The sequence below is a fragment of the Phoenix dactylifera genome, chromosome 1 (genome assembly GCF_051530095.1).
Source record: "Phoenix dactylifera cultivar Ajwa chromosome 1, Ajwa_hap1_PhDact_Kaust_v1.1, whole genome shotgun sequence".
Lineage (NCBI taxonomy): Eukaryota > Viridiplantae > Streptophyta > Magnoliopsida > Arecales > Arecaceae > Phoenix > Phoenix dactylifera.
In genome coordinates, this window is record NC_143190.1 from 15067325 (window position 1) to 15089436 (window position 22112).

The window sequence follows — 22112 nt, forward strand, 5'->3', positions numbered from 1 at the left end:
AATCATATTCCTAGGAAGGAAAATGCTTCCCGCGAACCAAACGAGCCCTATATACTTCTTTGTTCATTTGAACAGAAGCCCTATTCTCTTCACCGATTCCAGCCCTCGTTTCATCCCCAAAGTTCCTTTGGTAATCCTCTCTTCGAACGAAAAAAAATCTTCTTCTTCTCGCCTGATTCCATTTGATTTTTATGCCTCGGTTTCAAACCTCACAACTGCAAACCGTATCCTACCAATATTCAATCTTTATCTTTTCTCATGTTAAGCCATTCTCCTCATCGAAAAGGAGAACCCTTTCGATCCGATTTTTTGGAGCAAGGAGATATTTTCCGTCCGGCCTCGGAGTCGACCTTCGAACGACTTCGCCCTGTTTGTTTGTAGCGGAAGCTTCGGTCGACATTGCTCGTTCCAACCTTCTCTGAGGCATCTCTGCATTTTCTTCAACGGGTTTGTCAACCGTTGCCACATACTTTCTCCAATTATTTTTTTTGAACACCAACATGATATGTAGTATTCTGGGGCATTACTTTTTAAATTATGGGAATGGTTAGGATTTGCAGAATTAATGGACAGAGAGGTCGTGGTAGCACATTTGAGGTATTTGTTATAAAAAAATATGACTATTCCGTGCTAATTGTGTTCTTCATTATAGTTTTTAAGATGATTCATTTTGAGTTGATATTATTCAAATTTCTTTTTGACTATATTTCTGATGCAGACATCGTAGATGGTCCTAAAGCAGATTATAGGCAAAACACCTGTTCTTGGCCCCATTAATATGGTCAATGAAGCTGTTACTTCACCCACTTTGCAAGTTTTATGGTCATCCTAATTCCGTGTATGTCTCGTGAACAGAAAAAAAGGGTGAGTAGCACTCCTTTTGGGCACATGCTAGGTCTATCATATATAATACAGAGTAGGCTTGTGTTGGATACATTGCTCTCCTTTTGGGATGATGTTGAGGAGGGTTTTTGGTTTGGTAGGGTTCTAGTGCTTTTTGTAGGGATTGACTTGGCACTAATCCTTGGTTTGAATACCACGGGTGATGAAGTGGAAGGGGAGGGTTACGTCTGACCTCATCATCCGATTTTTTGAGGGTGACCACAAAAAAGCTGATAGAGATACAATTAAAAATAGATTACAATACCTTATTGGTAAGACCGGATGACAAGATGTGGAGGATTTCACAAAATTATGGATTTTATATCTCTTTGGGACTATCCTCTTCCCAATTATACACTACTATGTTCCTAAAGCATTATGTTCATATGTTGATGATTTAGACCGCTTAGGTTCATATAGTTGGGGTCTTGCCATTTTCTCTTTTCTTCACCAGCAGATACCTAGTCTAGCCGATAGTGTGAAGACAAGAGACATCACCGGCGAAGGATCTGCTAGATACATGGATGGCTGCACGGTCGCTCTGATGGTATGGAAGATGACATCTCTAGATACAAACACAGAATGATTATGCAGATCATAAAGACAATAACCTTTTGTTCCATAAGGATATCCAATGAATATGCAGGTCCGAGCCCTAGTATCAAATCTTTTTCTGTCATGAGCTAAGGTGGATGCATAGCAAAGACATCTAAAAACCCGCATGTGATCATAGGTTGGTGGAGATGAGAATAACAGTTCATACAGTGCTATTTAAAACTTTGGAAGGAGTTCTATTGATAATGTATACTGCGGTTAAAACACAGTCCCCCTAAAATTTTATAGGCAGTGAGGCTTGAAACTTAAGAGCTCTAGCCACCGTAAGAAGATGTCTATGTTTCCGTTTTGCGACTGAGTTTTGTTGTGGAGTGGCTCCACATATTAACTAGTGGATTATCCCATAGTTTTGAAAAAAGTCTTTCATGATGAATTCGATTCTATTCTCAGTCCTAATGGCCTTTATTTTGCTATTGAATTGTGTCTGCACCAGCATGCTAAAATTGTGAAAGATTTGTTCTATTTGGGACTTATTCTTTATTAAGTATAACCATGTGCTTCGTGTGAAGTCGTCAACAATGGTAAGAAAATAGTGTGAACCATCTCTTGCAGGAATGGGATATGGTCCCCAAACATCACTATGGATTAATTTAAATGAGGATTTAGTACGTATCATGCTGGAAGAAAAAGGTAACCAAGTGTGTTTAACCAAAGGACATATAGGGCAAACATGTGTAGAACTAGAATTCATCGCAGAATCAATGTTGTGTAACATATAAAGTTTTGGAAAAGATAAATGACCGAGGTGATAATGCCAAAGGTCTACAGTAGAAAATTTTGTTAGGCAGCTAAAAGAGGGAGGTGAAGTAGAACAATTTTTTGTTAAACTTTGAGAGCCAGACACCTGCAGCTAATAAAGTCCACCAACTACACTACCCTGACCAATTATCCTCCTACTGCATAGGTCCTGAATATGACACGAAGAAGATTCGAATGTAAGTTGGCAATTAAGGTCAGAGGCAAGTGTTTGAACGGAGAGTAGATTAAAATGAAAAGTTGGGACACATAAAATATTTTTTAATAAGAGGTGACTTGTTAATCTAACACTGCCTATGTGTGTCACTTGGATAGTTTGTCCAGTTGGAAGTTGAACTCTGGAATTCAGTTGTGCATTGACATGAGTTAAGAAAGAGACATTTGATATGATATGATCTGAAGCACCCGTATCAATGATCCAGGCACCATTTGAGAAATTGTTTTGTGAAGATAAAACCAAAAGTATGATATGAGCAGACAAAGCGAGAGAAGTGGGAATACCTATCATGTTTGAACTGGAACCAGTACCTATCGAGAAAGTAGAAGTGAGGGGCTAAGAACCCTTACTCTTGAGGAGTTCAAGAAGCTGGTCGCACTGTTCCTGAGTAAATGAAAAAGCTAATGATGATTTGCTGGTTCAGCCCCTTCTTCTTTAGCACCAATAACAGCAACTACTAGAGCATTAAAACCAAAAGAACCTTTGGATCTATTTTCCTTGTACCGGGGTGGATAACCATGAACGACAAAGCATTTGTCAATGGTATGGTTATCTTTTTTACAGTGAGTACAGAATAATTTTTCCTTCTTCGATGAACCCAGTGTATATATAGACCACTCTAGTATCACCGACGCTTCTGGGAGCTTTAGCCAACACTTATAAGCGCCGCTAAAGGTTGCAAAAAGCGCCGGAAAAGTTTGGTTTTCCTGCAGTGATAGTTTTCCTTTAGCCATCATAGCAACAGAGTCTAGGACTGGGCTATTTCCAACCTCTCTCTGTCTTTCCTCTTGTAACAACGGGGAATAAACTTTACTCAGAGGTGGAAGAGGATCAATGAGAAGGGTCAATGACTTAGTTATGGTTCCATCAAATAATGATTTGCAAATTAAGACATCAAACTTATAGTTTAGTAATTTGTTGGGATATCCAAACCATCCATCAGGATATCAAACTAGTTATGCAACTTAATTTTTTGTTGCTACTTAGTTTTAGCTGCTTGCGTTCCCATTTAAACATAATTCCAAATAACAAATAACTCTAGATATGATAACCAATAAACGAAATTGCAACATGAGAAGGCCAAGGTCCAATTGTGGTGTGGGCAAGCGAAGGTATCAAAATCACCCCTTCCCATTGGTCCAACCCATATCACCTTATCTACTTCCCAGGCAAACCACCCATCCCTAGTATTCTCATCCTCTCCACACATAACCTTGCCACCTTCCCCCATTCCCCAAACTCCAACCCACTCGATCTCCATCCTAACGAGCAAACGCTCTCTCTCTCTTTCTCTCTATCTATCTCCATGGCCATGGCAACCCAAGCCTCCCTCTTCACCCCTCCCACTCTCCCCGCATCCAAGCCCGCCGCTCCCCGCTCCGCCGCCATTCCATGGACTAAATCCCCCTTCGCCGCCTCCCCGAGACCCCTCACACTCTCCATCGCCCCTCGCAACGCCACCATCAAAGTCTCGGCCACCGAGGAAAAGACGGAGGCCCCCGCCGGCTTCACTCCGCCGCAGCTCGACCCCAACACCCCTTCCCCCATCTTCGGCGGCAGCACCGGCGGCCTCCTCCGCAAGGCCCAGGTGGAGGAGTTCTACGTGATAACATGGGACTCCCCCAAGGAGCAGATCTTCGAGATGCCGACGGGCGGCGCCGCCATCATGCGGCAGGGCCCGAACCTGTTGAAGCTGGCCCGGAAGGAGCAGTGCTTGGCGTTGGGCACCAGGCTGCGCTCCAAGTACAAGATCACGTACCAGTTCTACCGGGTGTTCCCCAACGGAGAGGTGCAGTACCTGCACCCCAAGGACGGGGTGTTCCCGGAGAAGGTGAACCCGGGAAGGCAGGGCGTGGGAGTGAACTTCCGCTCCATCGGGAAGAACGCTAGTCCTATCGAGGTCAAGTTCACGGGCAAGCAGGTGTATGATTTGTGATCTCGTGATCGGTGCTACGCTTGTAATTCTATATTTTTATGATCTCGCCCCTCTCTCTCCTCCTTTGATATTCATATTATGAAATATATCTTTGGTTTTGGTTAAGGAGAATTTCTTCTCTTGCGTGCAATTAGGTGGCCGGTATTGCTGATGGATTTTTGAGGTTAGGGTGGTATTAATTGGTGGGTTTAAGTTGTTGCTTGGTTTGTTTATGAATTTCTTGAATGATTAAAATTAATTACGTTGCAGATTTTAAAATTTTAAGATCACAATTTTTAACTTTTTGAGAGCTATTATACTTTTGAAAGTATTTGGTTGTTTAAACCAGAAACCTCTAAGGAAAAAGTTTAAATAATATTAAAGAAGAGAACTCAACAAATGTTAAACATTTTAATGATTTTTTTTTTATTGAATTCAATGTTTAAAATGAATCTCATTTTTTACAATATGGTGCTCAACTGTGTAAAGTTCTAAAAACTATAATTTCCTAAATTATAAAATTGATCTATGTATCACACTCAAGTGCCCTGGCTTTTACAGGTTGAAATTGGATTGTGTTTGCAATGTGAAAAGGGTGTAACTCAGGGGCTTATATTCTACATCACCCTAAGGTTGTATTTGGTAGATGAATAAATTTATTCAGATATTATTGGAGGAGTAGAACTTATGTACTAGCTAGTAGAGGTTTTTTGGGTTATGTTTGTATTGCTCGTTAAAGGCTGATAAAATAAAGTTATCTAAAAAACCAGCCAAACTTCACCAAAAAAGTCATAAATAAACATGTTTGATCAACGTCTGAAAAAAAAGGTACTTAACCTGATTGAAGTTATTCGAGAGAGCATAGGAAATAATTTTAACCATTCAAAGCACTCTCTCACGCTACTTTTTCACTCCTTGCACAACATTATCCCATGCACGAACCATTGGGAGCATCATCCAAATAATGAAATAACATTTGGTTGGTTAACTGGTTAGAGGGTGAATAGTGGCTAAAGCTATTCGAGCGATGGCTAGCTATTCAGCATCTAAATGTAGCTCGCTCTCTATTTGTACATTATCATTTCTTCCACAAACTTTATCTCACTGATCATGGGAGCAGCAACCAGATAATGAATACCAATGGTTAAAGTTATTCAAGGGATCTTGATGTTTAGTTCAAGGGATAGTGCAGAGAATAAATTGCGTTTGATGTGCATCGGATTTCACAATGATTTGAATTTTGTTACACAATCAAAATTACCATCACTTTTTTCTATTCCATTGTAAAAGTCTGTTTCACCAAAATTAAATCGTGGAATAAAATTATAAATTCGATCACCTACTTATCCTCTCCTCTGGTATTAAACCTATTTTATCTCCAATTTTTTGGTCCTTCGCAGGATATTCTCCACTTTTGGAAATAACCCCCCTTATTCTCCATCCAAAGGAATATTTTTTGATGAAATCCATCCAAAAGGATATGAAATGATCAGGTATCCACCTGCTGAAAATGTGTCCAAGAATGCGCGCGTGTTCAAGTACTCGAGTATTTGGCTAGAACACATTGAGCATGCGTTCACCAACAAGACTAAAATATCTTATCAAATTCGCAGCAATGCATTGAGCACTTGGAATAATGGGAGGGGTTTATTGAAGAGATATATAGAGAGTCTTATTGTACCGTGATAGCACTTTTGTGTAACGTTTCTGAGCGTGGAGGCCTCCCTCCATCTTACTAAAAACCAAAAAAAAAGTGCCGAGAAGGATCAAATCCTAAAAGACGTTGAGTTTCTTAAATATCCTGTCACTTTTTTTTTTGTTTGATGAAACATGCCTGTAACTTTAGATACAAGAGTCTCCAACACTTTTGGCAAACCAATCAATTCAAGGAACTCAATTCACCCAACCCAACCTAACCAAGTTCTATCAAACTCAGCCTAATCAGACGCTAATTGAGCTAACCACTTAGTTCGTGCATGTCTCGTCATGAACAATGGAACTTGGATCCAACGAATCTATTGAAAACAAATGTCATTTTAAGAGGTGCAACATATAGCAGCGCACAGTAATGAATTATACTTGCTTATGGCCTTTGTAGTGGTAGTGTAGTGTAGTGTGGTAATTGGCCCATGCCATGCAGGTGAAATTGCCAAGAGATTTTACCTCAAAGAAATTGCCAAGAGACTTCGGCTACAGAGAATCCACACTCACCAAGTAGGTTACATGAATCCCTTACAGCATACAACATGAATGGACATAAATACTTGCATCTTTTTCTATTTATTTTTATGGGAAAATATGCTTGACGACCTCAAAAATTAGCCTGATAATATCCATCTTTTTTGTGAAGGACAAGATAGATAGGGTATATGCAAGCTAGATCAGTTTTGATGCCGAAGCTTGCCCAAGCCTGGTCGGTTCAAGTTGTATCTTTTGTGCGAAAGAATGATGTCTTTCACGACATAAATTATTGTATCGCTTTTTGCACAGATCTCAAAGTATGCTGAACTTTTTCATTCATCTGCCTGCATAGATTTGAAAATCCCCCCCACACACACACACACAAAAAAAAAAGAAAAAAAAAACAAAAAAAAAAGTAAAGAGAACAAAAAAAAAATCATAGTCCTAGCTCTGGACCATACCCAGTCTAGAATGAAGCCTGATTTTGTTTCCTAGCCACATGTTCAGACCTAACCATTGATACGCACCTATGTTCGTGCGTCCCCTATGATAATCTGCATATGACCAACATCGCCTATGTCTTCTAATAAGTTTCTACATATTATGGCAACATGTTAATCAACAATTTCACCAAACAACAAGTTAACAAACATATGTACCATGTATAGATTCATAAAGCATCATGTCACTCTATTACATTAATCTTCATTGTAATTAATAACTTCCATACAGCGTCCTCATGGCATGCATGTCTGTATTAGCCTCCCTTACAATCAAAAAAAGAAAAAAAAAATTTCATTAAAAAAAAAGAACAACACAATTTTGCTCACAAATGAAATCTAGTATCTGAAAAATTGTGTCATGAAAAATTTTAAATTGTATTTGAAGTCATAATTAAATTAAAATAATGCAAATATACACAACAATCATTATGTTAATAATGCAGAGGCATGTGGTTGTTGTAATTAAGCTGTAACTTTGGAAGATCTAATTGGGATATGCAGCACACAACATGGTTTTGATAAATGTCTTTGTAGAAGTAGAACAGCTAAAACCATAGTGTTTGCAACATTGCTTGCATTGATATGTAAGGCCTTTCTAACATCAAGGAATTATTCCACAGTCCACACCCTGTCATTATTAACAAATGGAACGTATTACAAGGAGAATTGGAATGATAACAAAAGCTTTGGCATCTCCAAGAGAGATATCTCTCCTTCTTTTCTCCTCAATCACCACAAGCCGCTTGGTGGCTTGCGAGGTACTTGCCATTAGTATGGTAGAGTTATGATGACCCTTTTGGGAGGCATGATTCAGTGGGAGACTTTGCTGCCCGGATCTGCGGTGAGGTGCCTCTTCATCATGGCACAGACAGGGGACAGCTGTGAATGCTGCCTTTGTGTTATGTTCTCCATTTTACCAGCCCAAGACCATGGATTCCCTATTATAAAAATATATGGAACAACCGAATCTCTAAGACACAATAAAATAGTCTCTAATCTATCTCAATCTATCAACAGAACTTGAAAATTTATATCTGAGAGAATTCAGAATCTGGTAGAAATGTGAATTGAATGAGAAAAAAGTTTCAGATTATCATGCATGACAACATTTTTTCCAATTGAGTTTTTTGTATCTGATTACTTGGCTATTGCAAGCATTCAATATCTCTATTATGAATTGCCATGTGAAATTCATGTCTTACATCTTGAAAAGCTTCTGATGAGAATATTTATTTTTTTTGGTGCTATTGCCTCGCATTCTCCTGTCTTCTTATAAATAATGTTTATATTTTTTTTTCATAATTTTTCTTTAGCTGTTGCAATTTTTTTAGCTTTACTTGGTCGGCAACATCACAAAATTGTAATATTGAGAAAGCCAAGAAAAAAAAAGTATTGATATCAATAGCACCTGCTACGAAAATGAATTTATAATGCCATGAATAATGATTTTACCATGATTTTATGAGTACTTTTTTGACCTGCAGAACCACTGAAAACTCACGGACAAAACTAACTTTCAACAATTTACAGTAATATGGTGGTGTGACTTTCCAGCCAAACATATCTTTAAAAAGGTAAAATGGAGCTTCAGACTGAGTGGCTTCATATGTGACTAATCATTCCGAAAGAATCCTATAAATTGGGAAAGAGAAGATGCCTAGAGTACTTCGGAATTTGTTGTTTTATAATCTTATTGGATGTATTAATATTAGAACTGCAGGAGTCATCCGCTTCAGTACAAAATAAAAAAAAAAATATTTATTCAAATTTTTACTAATAATTAAGCTTGAACCCGACAATGATTTTTCTACAGCAGAAGTATGGTAGGTGAATTCCTGTCTCATAAAATCAACTCCCCATGCTTTAACTTGACGAAGTCCAAGTGATTGTTAGAGTTTTAGATTAGCATTTTTCACCTAAGAACATTCCAATAGGTTTTAGTTCTGATCAAGTACAGTACTAGAAAAAAAACCTTTATCTCTCCTGGACATGCTTGACATGTACTTCAGGGGTCTTCCATAGCCTAAGTCCTTTTTTTAATCCTTGTTCCCTCAAATGAACCCAAAAAAAAAAACAAGATATTTGATCAGAGCTATTCTACAAGATCATGACAATCGGGAACGATCAAATGGTTGCAGCACTCGGCGAGAGAATTAAAGCAGCAATGCTATACATCGAGGTGACGTCATGCTTGTGCAAAGTGACGACCCAGCTCAGTAGTGGTTGGTTTTAAGTTAGTGGGTGTGTTTTGATGGCTCTTTTCTGGTCTCTGTAGCAATTAATAGCGGGAAGATGGCAGGGGGGATGGAGCTGTGCGATTATAAGGGCATGCCCCCTGCTCTGGCACGCCATCTATTTCGATATCATATTAATAATGTTCTTGTTTTTCCTTTCTTGACGACGATGATGATGGCCAGTGGCACGCTCACTCTCGTCTCCTCACAAGCTTTTTTTCTCTCTCTCTCTCTCTAAAATCTTGTTGAGCTTTCTTTCCCGTATTTTCCTGCACCACCATCATGCAAAGCAATCATGCATCATCATCGATATGTACATACATCATCAATTTAACGTTTACAGTGTGTCAGCGAGTTATTCCAGAACACGACGGATTTCTAGCAGCACCTGCACTTCTAATGTGGTCCTAGTTTTAATTATCAGCCATGACCGTAACTTAAGGCATCGCCATGGCTTCCTAAATTATTTAGCAGGGTAACGCCTGCTATAACATTAAAATGGTTGTAAGAGTTGTTGCATGCTTGCAAATCATGATAGATTTTTTTTTTAAGAGACGAACAATGTTACTGATGATTAGATTGTCTCCTATCATGCTCAAAAAAAATAAATTTGAAAGAGTTTTATATCTATTATATATATATATTGGGTGTACTCCTGCGCGTGTGAGTTGCCATTGTATAAAACAAAAAAATGGTGGGTTTCTATGAAATAGCGTTTACTTTAGATTATTATTATTTTTTTTTTGGTACAATGGTGGCTCACAGATGTGGAAATCTTCGTGGTGCCGGGGGTTTTTATGAAACGGCGTTACTCCGGACGTTTCGGCCGGCGATGTTTTGCCGAGGAATCGCCCGGGGGTGGGGACGAAATCCGCTGCGATCCGGGTGTCAGGCAAGGCCAGGTGTGATGGATATCGTTATCATCACGGCCATGATGGCCATCGCAAAACGCCGCGCGGCAGCGGCCAATCCCCGAGAAAACTCGCGCCCACGCGCGGCAGGCGCCTCAAATCAACCTCAGAACCCGGGCTCTCTCTCTCTCTCTCTCTCTTTTTCTGCCTCCTCTCCAGTACCCATGCATTCCTCGCACGTTTCCATTCCACTTCTTTCCCCGCTTCCCTTCTCTCCGTCGTTCCCAGCTTGACGCCTGCCCCCTCGTAGTCAAATAAATGTTATAGAATCGAGCGCAACAAGAAGCCCCACCGCTTTGTTTTATCATCTCCAGGGAAAGAGTATGATTAATGATAAAGATCTATCTCATTCCAAACGCTTGAAATCATACCTCCTTGTCGATTCCGCTGCCAACGCCACTCCCTCGCTCTCCTTATATTCCAACCCACCACTCCACCCCTGCTTCACGTTCCTTCCTTTCTTTCTTCCTCTGCTAAGTTGATAACTTGGTATCACTTTTTCTAGCGAGTGTTCTCGTTCCCTTGTCCTTGGAAGTCGGAAAAGAAGGGTCGTCTCGGTTCTTCTCTTTCGCATTGGTTTTTGTTTGGTCGAGGGAAATGGGTGATATCTCGAGCTCTAATGGGAAGGGGAATGGGAGTGGGAATGGAATTCATGGAGAGGGTGCGAGGAAGAATTGTTGGTATGAAGAAGAGATTGCACAGAACTTGAGATGGTGTTATGCTCTCAACAGGTATTTCGCATGCATTTATCATTTTTTTTTTTATAGATGATATACACACTTGCAGACTTACTAGTTTTCTCTTTAATGAAGTTTTATTTGTACCTTTTGAAACATGGAGGAGTTTCTTTTCCTCTTTTTTTAATACTTTAGCAGTACACTATCCCTGAGAAGGGAGAAGGGAACAAAAAGGAGTGGCTTTTTGCTTGGTGGTTTTGGAGCAGTTGATGTTGCTTTTTGGACGCATGCTACTATAATTATTACAATGAGGGCTCTTCAGATGTTGGAATGGATTATGTTTTCTTTTCACTTATTTTCTCTAGTTTTTTTTCTGCAAATAATCTGCCATTCCCGAAGTAAAACTCAGTTTTCTTTTGAAAGAGAGGGTTAAAATTTCCAGTGCCCAACCATACCAGTGAACAAACAACAAAAAAAGAAAAAGAATAGAAAAAGGCATTATTTTTTCATAAAGAAAAATTCATTAATTCGACTTTTTTTTGTCTAAATGTTCTTGTTGTCAGCGTCCTGCACACTGGAGCTACTCGATATCAGGACATTGCTTTGCTGGACACAAAACCCTTTGGAAAGGTCTGTACAGAGAATTAAACGGTTGTACTAATATTTATTCTAGTATATATACCTCTTGTACATCAAAAAGAGTATATATATCTCTTAGGTTCCTTTTCTTTTTTTAAAAAAAAAAAATGGAATTTTAGTTCCTTTCTATATTTCTTGCAGGCTTTAGTAATTGATGGAAAGCTTCAGAGCACGGAGATAGATGAATTTATCTACCATGAATCCCTTGTTCATCCAGCTCTTCTGCACCACCCAAGGTACCTTTTCTTATTGATTTCCTTGTTTTTTCCTCGTAGAAAAGTGAAACTTTAATATTTCTTTTCTTTCTAATATAATTGAGATAGAATGACATGAGATCATCTTTTACAGTCCCAAAATGATTTTTATAATGGGTGGAGGAGAAGGTTCCACTGCAAGAGAGATCCTTAGGCACAGGACAGTGGAGAAGGTAGTCATGTGTGACATAGATGAGGTAAAGATATTAGCTTTATGTTACTAAAATTCAGTCTTTTCAAGTTATTGCTGGAAATTCTATCACTGTAATATATATTTATGGATTACAAATTCGATTTTGGGATTGGATTTGTTTGTACTATTTCTTGTGACATAAAATTGGTATCTTGGGTTTTCTCATAGACATAAGTTTTATTCTCAAAGTGGGCTTATAACTGAAATTTACTTTCTGAACTTTCGCTGCGGTTGGTAGTTCAGAATCACCGGCCAAGGCTATATACTCTGTTGCTACAGTCTTTTTGGTTTATTTAAATTTGTTTTCATGGCAGGAAGTGGTGGACTTTTGCAAATCGCACTTGGTTGCTAACCGAGATGCATTCTTTGATTCAAGACTTCAACTCGTCATCAACGATGCTCGGTAATCTCAAATCTTGGCGTAAATAGTAATTCCACTTTCAATCATTTCTCTAATTTTTAAAGGCAGACCACCAACCTATTCTAGTGTAGAAGATTTGCAACTACTTGTTCGGAAAAAAGAAAAAAGAAAAAAGAAGATATGTTCCACTGTTCTAGTTTATGATCTCATTGTAGAATTCAATTTCCTTATAGCTAAGATCTCATCTGTTGAGCGACTTATGGCTAGTTTTGTTAGTGATACCAGTATGATCAGCAATGGATAGTATGTTATATATGTTAGCTTCGGAATTTTCTAATAAGTAATCGATGGCAAATACAGAGCTCAGCTGGAGAAGAGTAAGGATCAGTTTGATGTGATCATAGGAGACTTGGCCGATCCCCTCGAGGGAGGTCCATGTTACCAACTCTACACCAAATCCTTCTACGAGTCAACAGTCAAACCTAAGCTAAATGAGGGTGGCATCTTTGTGACGCAGGTACGTGTTGGAAGCCATTAATTATGAACTCAACCCCTGCTAAAACCTCCATGACTGGTGCATATGAATATATTGACTTCCTTCTTCTTAATGCAGGCAGGGCCAGCAGGAGTCTTTACACATACAGAGGTCTTCTCTTGCATCTACAACACACTGAGACAGGTTTTCAGATGTATGTAGTGACTAGAGAGCCACTCAATACTTCACCTTAGGGTGCTCTGAATTGCTTCCCTTCTCTTTTAGAGCTTCAGCATTGACTTGGAGAATTACTGTTTTGTGTGCAGATGTTGTGCCTTACTCAGCTCATGTCCCTTCCTACGCCGACACTTGGGGCTGGGTCATGGTAGGACACATACATATAATCATAACTTCCATCTCATTCTCCATAGCCTCATATATAGCTAATTTGGTTTAGTGTGTTCAAGGCTTAGTAGTAAGTACCCTTAGCTGGCTTCTTCAAGTTCCAGAGCCCATAATTGTGATTATCCTTTCGCTGAATGATGATTGGCGGTGATATTTTACGAAATTTTTACGATACAACTAATGGGAACTTTTAGCATGATCATTAGCATGTATATGAAGAATTATTCCTAAATAGTGCGTGAAACATGCAGGCATCTGATTGTCCATTTACATTGGATGCGGAGGAATTTGATGCGAGGATCAGACAAAGAATTAAAGGAGAAGGCAGATATCTTGATGGCAAGACCTTTGCATCTGCTGCAATCTTAAGCAAAGCTGTTAGGAAATCGTAAGTCTCTTATCCATCTCCTTATAACCTGCCCCATTGAGTTACTAAGAATATTATCTGATTGATTTGGATTGGCAGCCTAGAAAAAGAAACTCAAGTGTACACAGAGCACACAGCTAAGTTCATCTACGGTCACGGTAGCTGTCCCAAGTTCCAGTCTACATAGAAGGTTGTGAGTGAGTTTGGTGGGTGGAGATGGAGAGATCTAAAAAGCTCTTTTTGTAATGTAGCTAGACTTTGTCATTCGATGGAATAGTTCTTGCAAATACTACTTTATGTTTCACTAAGTAATGGAAATTTTAGCTTATGGGATAATAATTGATGCCTTCCAACCAGATGCCTGGAATCTGTCTAAATGTTCATGAACTGATGGGCACTGTAAGAGTGGGTATAAATGAATGCTCTATAATTGATTAAAGCCACAGGTATCCAGCATTCATGTAGTTGCTCATGAAGCATGTAAGCTTGCAGGGGACTATAAAAATGTGAGTACAAATGCATGCTCAGTAATTGCTTCAAGCCACAGGTACCCAGCATTAATGTAGTTGCTAATGAACCTTATAAGCTCACAGGGTGGTGCAAGGAATACTGCCGGGAACTAGGATTGTTCCATATCCAAAATTTTACTAAGGGGCAATTCTTGGGAGCAAGATATTGTGGACGTGTCGTCGGGTACTTGAACTGTTTCTGTTTTAATCCAGAGTTTGCAGCCTGGTTTCTCTCCACAAAGGTTAGCTTGGTGCAAATAAGAGTGAAACCAGAGCTTCCCATACTTGCCAAGTAATGGCGGCTCTCTTAGCAAAGCAATGAAGCAATTTACTCAGTAAAGCATTGGGAGCCTCCATGCTGGGGAATGGGAGAAGAATCTACTGCTAGAAAATATCTCTGAACTAGCTTCCTCAGTTTAAACCTTTTATATGTCATGCCCCGAATCCAAAATTCAGTTCCGAACATGCGATACGGCCACACACTCTCTAGGGCAGAGCTCTAGAGAATATGCAAGGTCTAAAAATATAATACAACATCAAAATCAATCAACAATAATCTCAATTCATACTAACCAATAAAGTTGATCCAATTACAAAATTTGATCATCCAACCCCATAATCAGTGATACTCTATTTTATTATTACTTCCACTTATAATCTCAATCATAGTCATGTACTATGTAATTTGTATCTCCGATACTAGGTTGGATGATCAAATTTTGTAATTGGATCAATTTTATTGCTTGGTATGAATGAGATCATTGTTGGTTACGGATATTGAGGTTGTATTATATTTTTAGGCTTTGTATATTCTTTAGGGCTCTGTCCTAGAGAATGTGCAGCCGTATTGCATGCTCGGACCCGAGTTTTGGATTGGGGCATGACATTATCCATCAAAGTTGTGACCATGTATGATCTGGTCCATAAATCAGTATCAGTTTGAACTTTTGTAAATCCCTTGGAACATTTTCATACTTCTAACCTGGCCCTAACAGGAATTCATATTCATCTCTCTACATAATTGCCAAGTTCATTTGCAAAGATTTTGCCATTATAATGGTAGATATTATGCCATTATTTAAATTACTTTTATCTAATTATGGATTATTTCTGTTTCACTGGTTGATTAGCAGGAGTAAAAACAAAGTTATAGGCAGCACATCTGTATTATATCAGAACCTAATGCTTTTGTTGGAAGATTTTCATGGTTGAGTTGACCCTAATGACATAAATTATTCGGAAACTATTGTCGATTATTTTCCACTGTAAGGTCTAGTTATAGTTGATATGACAATTGCTATTCTATTATCAAAATATCAAAATTTTAATTAGGTGGTTTTTATTATGTTTTTTTGATTTTTTTTAAAGGAAGCCCATAATCGTTTAGCTACTCCTTGTCCCAAATATCATTGGGCCCCAACATCCTAAATTATGATGGAGGTCCTTGATTCCTATACATGTGGTTGTGAATCTCTACTCAACATCTCAAGATATACTCAAATTTTTAATCAATACATGTTAGCTCAGTTTTAACTTTAATAACAAGAATAGCAAGAGGAAAGGGGCTCATGTGTCTCCATCCTCTATTTATTTAGCTCCTGTCATAATTCTAAGCACAAAATATTTTATAAATTTTGGATGAAAGTTCTACTTAATTATTGATTTTGTTAAAATGGTCGCCTTTTTATTTTGGAAAAAAATGCATATTTAGAATGTTTTGGATAAATTTAAATATGGGTGATACATATTTTTAATATTTGATACAAATTTGTGTAGACTATGGCATGTTTTATTCTTAGGCCCAAGATACAATTGTTTAGAAATCCCTAAAAATATATATTTTTGAAAAAATTAATTTGATATTTTCTTATAAAATTGATAAAGAAATAGATCTTTATGCAAAATCTACAAATATTTTTTTATGAAAGTAGGCATGTATCTTCATTCTTCTTGCATATATTTTCTTATAAATTCGTTTCTAAATATAAAATTTATGGCAAATACAATAAAAACTTGTGAATATTCTATGCAAATATTTTACTAATTTTATTTATTGAACTTAATTATTTGTATTATATCCATCCACCCAATATTCCTTTTCTATAAATAAAAATATATAATACATCAATAAATTATTAGTTAATGCAGGCAGTGCGTGCAGTTATATCTAATAAAATTACAACTAAGGGTTAATTTGTGCAACTAGGGTTGTAAATGGGTCAAATTTGAGTCAAATCCAGTTGTATTTGGATCATAAGCTTCAAACTCTCAGTAAACGTAACTAATAAACATATTCGGTTCCGAGTCCAGTTTTTTTAGATTTACTTTAGCACATGATTTTAGTAGATTAATTAATCAAGAGCTAGCAATTTTCAAAACTTAATGAACATTTATTATAATAGTCTGAAACAGATTGCAACATAAAAGAAATTATGGAAGTAGCCGATTGGTTTTGGAAAAATCAAATTGCTTTAGAACAAATTTAAATTTTTGCTTATATTTAGTTTGATTGAAACAAAATCAAAATCTACATATCAATTGATACTTAAAACTATAATGATAACCGGTCAAAATTAAATAGAACATACACGAGAAAAAAAAATTAAATTAACACCAATAGTATGGCCAATTTTTTTATATTTTTATATTTACTTATGTTATATATAGAGAGAGAGTGAGAGTTTGCTTTCAATGTTAGAATTAGGAGGATTCTGGATTCAATATAGCTAAACGAAAATATGAGTCGATATAAAATTTATTATATCATAATAATTATCATAATTTGTTATAAAATAATTTTATGAAAATTGGGGTCCGGAGACTGGCCACTGGATACGCCTCATATTAGGCCCCTTGCGTTCAGATTTGGGGACGACGGAAAAAGAGCCCTAACGACCGCCATGGATCTCCTCAAGCGCGAGCTCCAGAAGAAGAGGGAGAGACTCGAGGCCGACTTCGGCGGCAAGAAGCTCCTCAAACGCTCCGAGATCGAACAGAAGGAGATCCAAAAGCTTCGCGCCGAGGAGCAACGCGAACGCCTTTCCAAATCACGCCCCTCCTCCGCCCCCTCCACCGCATCCTCCGGCCAAAACCCTAGTTCCGAGGCCTCCCTCCCCCCCACCCTCTCCTCCTCCTCCTCCTCCTCCTCCTCCAAGAAGCCCTCCGAAGCTCGCTCCGAGGAACAGAGGATCGACGACCTCGTCCTTCCTCGCCACGATGTCATCCGCCGCCTCCGCATCCTGAAGCAGCCCATTACCCTCTTCGGCGAGGACGACGACGCTCGCCTCGACCGCCTCAAGCTCACCCTCAAGTCAGGCGTCCTGGAGATCGACAGCGACATGATCGAGGGCCAGACCAACGACTTCCTCCGCGACATCGACGAGCTCCGCAAGCGCCAGAAGTCCGGCTCGGTGTCCTTCCTCCATGACCGGAGCAAGAGCAAGAGGGAGGACGGGGCTGGATTGGAGGACGATGGGGCTGATGCGGATGGGGGCAAGAATCTGAGCGCGGACGGAGGGTCGTCAGGAGAGAACACCGACAAGGATTTGAAGCGGATGAAGACCAAATTTGAGGATCTATGTGATGAGGACAAGATTCTAGTGTTCTTCAAGAGACTTCTGAATGAGTGGAATCTGGAGCTCGAGGAGATGACGGAAGCGGAGAAGAGGACGGCCAAGGGGAAGTCGATGGTCGCCACTTTTAAGCAATGCGCTCGTTACCTGCATCCCCTCTTCAAGTTCTGCAGGAAAAAGGTAATGGAGTCCTCCTCCGCCTCATTCTTCTTCTTCTTGTTATTGTTAGCAACTTGGATTTCTCTTTATTTTTATGCATATTTGATTCATCACGGATGTTCTCGACGTTGTCAATCTATGCTTTTTGTATGATTATTAGATTCTCACTGAAAGCATGCTTATGAACAAGTCAGTTAATTATCTAAAAAAATATGCATGAATAATACGATCCAGGGATGGGGGGTTCAGGTTCATGGTTTATGATGCCTCAACCAACTAGCTACTTGGCATATGGTTCCATGGTTGTTAGTAGGCTAGATTTGGAGAGACTTATGCCAGCTTTGAACTGTCTGTGGTCAAGCTCGAGATCAATTAAATGCAGGGCACCAACCTCAAGCATAACGAGTCTTGTTATTTACCATCTCTTATACTAGTTCTAAGTTTTTTTGATGTAGAAATTTGCCCCTTCAGCCCATGCTGCCATCTACTATTGGATGGAAAATTGATGCTGAAGTTTTGGCAGATTTATAATTTATTGCATTGCATGGTTGTAAGCCCTCTCTCTTTGATGTGACTAGCATGTAAATCTGGAATTATGTGAGGAACAAATGAAGCTTAAATGGTGTCATTTTTCTAGAGATTTTGATACCCGTTTTAGTTTCCAGATCTAAAAGCAAGGATGGAAGAGAGAGAAAAAAGAGTGAAGGGGGCTACTTCGTACATGAAATGTAGATTCTCTCCTCATTGCATGAAATAGATAACATTTATTTAAATCTTCTAACACTTGTATGAGCGTTTTGGAATATTGATGCTGCATCATTTTTTTGTAACCATGAGAATACAAGGGATTGCTGAATTTGCTCGAGCACAAAGTTTGGGAGATGGTTGGTGCTTGAAAGATAAGAGAGACATTGGGAGGTGACACAATGATATTTGACTGTTCATTTGTGAAGGATTTGGAATCTCACATTGAGATAGAGTTTATGGGAAGCTGGGTTTAGAATTCAAGGTGGTTGAAAGTTGGAAGTGGGAGTTGAATTAGGATAATGACCATAGAACTTGTCAGATGGTTGCTCACTACCTAAAGTGCTCAATAAAAGTGGTATAGCTAGGGAGATTGTTAGCCTAAGCTTTGACGGTCAAGGCTAGATGCTTGCAACCGTGTGCTGATTTCCAACCCCCCTTCCGCATGCACGCTTACTCACCCACCCCCACAACATGGAAAGATAAAGGATTTCCCTCGTAGAATTATCAAGATTAAGGTAAAATCTCAAGACATCAAACCCCAATACACAAGGAAAGTTTACCAAAGGAAACTCTGGGATATTCTAAACTCGCTATAGGCGAAGTTAGAGCACTTGAGCTATACCTTCCCAGGTCAAAAAAGATTTTTCAGTGTTATCAAGATTGACACAAAATCTCGAGGGCGACCTTAAACCCTAGTAAACTCCATAATATTGTGAGCCTGCTGAAGGCCAAGTGAGGGCACTTAGCCTACGCCTTGCTAGGTCAAAACATTATTTTGGAGACTTTGTATGTCTTTCATGTCTAACCTTTTGACCGAATTCTATTGAACCATATTTATAATTCTTTACAGCAACTTTAGGGGAACCAATGTGCGTGTTGATTTTCAAGCAATGGATTTGTTGGCTTGGTCAGTCCATGTAAGAATCTTCTCTAGCTAGTGTAAGGCACAACAAAACTTTAACGTTCATGGACGCTAGATGCATTAAAGAGCTTATGCTAAATGAAACTAAACCTATTTCATCCCAAATTTATAATTTCAGGCAAAAAATATAGTACCGATCATCATGTTATTGTATATATAATAAACTTAAAGCTTGTTTAATGTGATTGGCTCTTTCCACTAAGGTAACTTGAGAATTCACAGAATCTGGAAAGCAAAGTTACGTTATGCTTATGAGGGGGGAATCCTTTCTTAAGCTAGTGGATTATTATGCTCATTATAGCCTGAAGAATAAGTGGTTGCTTTTACTAGAACGCTGAATCCTATAAGATTTTGGTTTAACATCTTACATAGATTCAACGTAGGGATTGGTGTACCGTGAAAATTATCACAATAGCAACGAAAAGAAAAACAACTAACTAGAATGTATAATCTTACAAGAAATGAAAAAAAGCAGAGAAGCCTACTATCTTGGCTTCACATAAGACAGAAAGAATTCAGGACCAAGAGTGTGTGTTTTAATAGAGGCTGCATCAGGATCCATATATGAGAAAGAATTGCAGGGTTTCTAATTATATTAGGGTAGGAACTTATAAGTGGCTTTGTTTGACTGTTCCTGTCTATAAATGAGAGAGTTTGAGATGTTTGTTTGTTTCCATGCTTAAGGGAGCAGATGTTGGAGAGATTGGATGGGCCACATGGAGAACCATGAGAGTATTGGTGGATGATAAATGAATATTAGCTGTGAAGCCATATCATACATGATACATGGAGTGCCAGCTTATTGTTGGGAACCCAATAAAGGTTATCCCCTGTTTTTAATTCCAATGTTCCTAGATACCTGTTAAGAGTCTGATGAATTGAAACTTGAGGACTTCAACCAAGTTGATCATTTTTATGTGCTCGAATGAGGAAGTTGTTGTTCACAAGTCTATTTTGTTCTGGTTTAGCAGTTAAGCAGTTTAGATCATTGCCTGGAGGTTCTAACCATATAAGGGTTGATTTGCTGATGATATTAGATATTCTGTCTCGTAATTACAATTCTGGTGATCATGATGTTCTCATGGTGGTCCTCAAGCCACCATTTGGTATCACCATTATTCTTTTTTTCATGTGTTGCCTTAATGAATAATTTTTATTCACCAAAAAAAAGGTGTTTGACTGCTTCTTTTGTTATCTTTGGTTAATATAGGGACGTGAAATTCAAAAGGCATTAAATGTTTGGTACATTTGCAAAAGGGAAGCATATGCTAATCATTGATCCAACACTTGTATCTTCAGCCTACATGGCCAACAATTTGAAAGTCTACTGAAATGTCCGTGTAATGACATCTTCATTCATGTTTGATTAATTATTCCATTGTCGGCACACTCAGTTCAAATCCATTTTGACCTAGCAGAATGATCAGGGTCTAGGGCATAACTTAAACTTTCATAACCATGGAATCCCTCAGAAAAAAAATTCCAAATTTAATTATCAAGTTTTTTTTTTCCATTCTTTCTGCTATGTTTCCATAGTCCTTTTTGGGTTACATATGCCCATATAGTTATTGCTATGCATATTAGTGAGTCTTGTACCATGTATGTTGTGATGTTTCTTCTAATCACGGCAATAAGAATTATGAATGAACCATGTAGTGATACACTAAGTTTTTTTTCTTATCATAGGTTCTTCCAGATGACATCTGTCACGCATTGCTGGTTGTGGTTGAATGCTGCATGAAACGAGATTATTTGGCAGCAATGGATCAGTACATTAAATTGGCTATTGGAAATGGACCCTGGCCTATTGGTGTGACTATGGTTGGCATCCACGAGCGATCGGCTCGTGAGAAGATCTACACTAATAGTGTGGCCCACATCATGAATGACGAGACAACTCGAAAGTACTTGCAGTCTGTGAAGAGACTAATGACCTTTTGCCAACGTCGCTACCCAGCAAACCCATCCAAATCGGTTGAGTTTAATAGCCTGGCTAACGGGAGTGATCTACGGTCTCTCCTAGCAGAGGAGAGAGGGGTGGGCAAATCAACATCGGAGGAAAGGCTTCAGTTAATGCCTGCAACAAAGGAATAATTTTCATATTCTATTATGAAACCAGTATAGATATTCCATGAAGATGTATGCTGATGTTCTAAATAGTTATATTCCACCTGATTGTTTATAGGTCATTTGGCTAGATCTCAATGTTTTGTCATGATCAAATTTGCCTCTGTTAAGACTGGTTTAAAATTTTCATTACAGGCTTTGACAAAAAAGAGAAGCTTCTGCCTCTTTTTTTTTTTTGTCTTGCCTCTGCTATCAAAATTCGGACTTAAATGCCATCTTAAGCATTACCTGTGCTTTACTAGGATTTTAATCCCCACTCTTATTGGACATGTTCTTTTAGATCCTTGTGCTCGACTCTTGCGCAGCAGCTGGTGGTAAATGGGAAGTGAGCGTCATCTGTGGATTTTTCATGGAGCATACTGGTTCCTGAAAAAAAAATAGTGATGACTATTTTGTGCAGCAATTACTTTTGGAGTGTGAGCATTTACTGTTGCCTTTCACTTATTATTTGTTTCAAATTTGTTTAAGAGTTCTTGCAGGGGCACTTGATC

The 22112-nt window shown here is 38.6% G+C and overlaps 3 protein-coding genes across 3 annotated transcripts; all 3 read left to right on the plus strand.

Moving 5' to 3' along the window:
* The first annotated feature begins 3621 nt into the window (after nt 1–3621).
* LOC103716456 (photosystem I reaction center subunit II, chloroplastic-like) lies at nt 3622–4511 on the plus strand. Its single transcript, XM_088721005.2, has one exon. It carries the CDS (start codon nt 3777–3779, stop codon nt 4404–4406), a length of 630 nt encoding a protein of 209 aa, XP_088577131.2. The 5' UTR covers nt 3622–3776; the 3' UTR covers nt 4407–4511.
* A 5742-nt stretch (nt 4512–10253) lies between these two features.
* Nucleotides 10254–13894, plus strand: LOC103716455 (thermospermine synthase ACL5-like). The gene is made up of 10 exons (XM_008804459.6): nt 10254–10945; nt 11455–11521; nt 11672–11766; nt 11879–11981; nt 12292–12380; nt 12699–12855; nt 12952–13027; nt 13140–13198; nt 13470–13606; nt 13685–13894. Exons 1-10 carry the CDS (start codon nt 10812–10814, stop codon nt 13770–13772), a joined length of 1005 nt encoding a protein of 334 aa, XP_008802681.3. The 5' UTR covers nt 10254–10811; the 3' UTR covers nt 13773–13894.
* Nucleotides 13895–16878: 2984 nt separating this feature from the next.
* On the plus strand, nt 16879–21871 carry LOC103716454 (uncharacterized). Its single transcript, XM_008804458.6, has 2 exons — nt 16879–17846; nt 21181–21871. Exons 1-2 carry the CDS (start codon nt 16995–16997, stop codon nt 21586–21588), a joined length of 1260 nt encoding a protein of 419 aa, XP_008802680.2. The 5' UTR covers nt 16879–16994; the 3' UTR covers nt 21589–21871.
* The last annotated feature ends 241 nt before the right edge of the window (nt 21872–22112 follow it).